Source organism: Gaeumannomyces tritici (genome assembly GCF_000145635.1).
Source record: "Gaeumannomyces tritici R3-111a-1 unplaced genomic scaffold supercont2.295, whole genome shotgun sequence".
In the NCBI taxonomy this organism is placed as follows: Eukaryota; Fungi; Ascomycota; class Sordariomycetes; order Magnaporthales; family Magnaporthaceae; genus Gaeumannomyces; species Gaeumannomyces tritici.
The window spans coordinates 1-1,913 of record NW_008804839.1 but is presented as its reverse complement, the minus strand read 5'-3'; the positions used below and the strand labels follow the sequence as shown (position 1 = coordinate 1,913).

The 1,913-nt window shown below is 57.1% G+C and overlaps 1 protein-coding gene across 1 annotated transcript; it reads left to right on the top strand.

Annotated features, from left to right (window-relative positions):
• On the top strand, positions 1-1,828 carry GGTG_14356 (serine/threonine protein kinase). The gene is made up of 2 exons (XM_009232283.1): positions 1-401; positions 470-1,828. Exons 1-2 carry the CDS (start codon positions 102-104, stop codon positions 1,598-1,600), a joined length of 1,431 nt encoding a protein of 476 aa, XP_009230547.1. The 5' UTR covers positions 1-101; the 3' UTR covers positions 1,601-1,828.
• The last annotated feature ends 85 nt before the right edge of the window (positions 1,829-1,913 follow it).

The window sequence follows — 1,913 nt, the reverse complement described above, 5'->3', positions numbered from 1 at the left end:
AATTCAAGCTCGTCTAGCGAACACTCTCTTCCACCCTCGGACAGAACATCGCTCTTCTCAAGGACCTTGCTCTACAGGGTTACAACAGTTGCCTGCAGCGCATGGCCGCCTTCGGATCTCGAGACCGGCCGTCGGATTACGACCATACCGAAGCGCAGTCGTGGCACGTAACCAGATTGAACACAGCCAAATGCCAACTCTTCGAGGAGGTAAAGGAGGCCCGCGAGCGCCTAGGTGGTGATGACAGTGGAGCCTTTGGTACTGTCTACAAAGCCGTTGACAAGAAAACCGGCAATCTATTCGCTATCAAAGTGATGAAGTTGGAAGGCGACCCCCTGCAAATCCAAACTGCACGGGCGGCGCTGCACCGAGAGGTTAAGAATCTTGAAAGACTTAACCACGTTAGTTTTCTCCCGTTGATCGATGCGGTTGTTCTTCGTCGCATCTATAGCATTAACCATAAATTTAGCCTCATATCATCGAATACCTTGGCTGTGGCGCTTTCGAGACAAACGCCCCAGAGATCCGGATGCCGCTGCGCGAAGGTTCTTTGGCCTCTCTCACAAAATCGGTCGAGAGCAAGCAGGAGAGGAGAATACTCGCCAACTCTGTGACCGAGCAGATACTCACCGCTCTCGACTATCTAGACTGCGAGAACATGATCCACCGCGACATCAAGCCCGAAAACATTTTGTTCATGCCCTTGCCCGACGACAAGTTTTTTTTTCAGCTGGCAGACTTCGGGTTCGCCATCCACAGATCTTTGGCCCAGACAGTCTGTGGCACCCCTTACTACATGCCCCCTGAGCTATGGCCACATAACCAGTCCAATGTCTCCGCCCCCCAAACTTCCAAAATCGACATCTGGTCCTTCGGCGCAACGATCCTCGCCGTCCTATCTAAATTCAAAGAGTTTCCACCCACCAGTTTCCCACCCGGCACGGTCCCAGCTCACGTCATCTTTAAGGCGGTGCGGATTCAGGCCAGGGGCAAAACCATTGTGGAGCCCATGATGCAAATGCATCCGGACGAGCGGGCTTCCGCGGCGCAGCTCCTCGTCACCTTCTACGGAGGCAATGGCTTAGTTTCGAAGCCGTCCGAAGTTCCACCAATCATGCCAACTAACCCCCAACTTCGACGGTGGCCACTGCGAACGAAGCCGTCTGTGCCGGCGACTGAGACCGAGCCGGTTGTCGCTGCCTTTCCCTGGGCGCCTCTCCAGCAGCAGCAACAACAGCGGCAGTCCCCAGCAGCGGCGGGACTGAGGGGCAACATCAGCCCGCTGGCCGGAATGCGGCAACTCCGCCCGCGCCGGACGAGGGTCGGGGCGGGGCTTCCGCTCGTCGTTTGGCCGAAGAAGCCCGCCGGCGGGCCCCCCCGAACTGGTAATGGACAGTATAACCCATTTTCCCCTCGGCAATTGCCTCAAAAGGTCCGCGCCAAGAGGGACGGCGTTACGAAGCGTCGGGCCGAGCCCCCAACAGCCGCTACAAAGAAAGGGAAAACCCTCGCCGCCGCCGTGCGCAAGGAAGCGGCGCAAACGGGCGGGTCCAAACTTTGGATGCCTGGCGCATTCCCCGAGGATAGCTTGGACCCGTAATCCTTCCCAGCAAAACCCAATTGGTAATGTCCACGCGCGATTATTACCATCCCCCGCCACACGTCTGGTGCCGACATTAGTGGCCCGCCCCGGCAAGCGTTTAAAACGTGGGCTGGGCGCAACGAGCCTGGCTCGACCCCCGATGATTTCCACCACAAGATGGCGGTCCGGCGCGTCGAATGCCGCGAAGATGCATGGACACCGGTTTTGTACGTGTCTAGCAACTAATCCGGTGGGACAAACACGTCAGAATGGCCTCAACCGCCAGTACCCAGAGCTAACGGACCATTTGATCAACTATAACTTCCGCAAA

Excerpts from the sequence above, each read along its gene's own strand:
- GGTG_14356 (XM_009232283.1), top strand. The coding sequence starts at position 102 with ATGGCCGCCTTCGGATCTCGAGACCGGCCGTCGGATTACGACCATACC. Across the intron at positions 402-469 it reads ATCTTGAAAGACTTAACCAC|CCTCATATCATCGAATACCT; the intron begins GTTAGTTTTCTC and ends CCATAAATTTAG.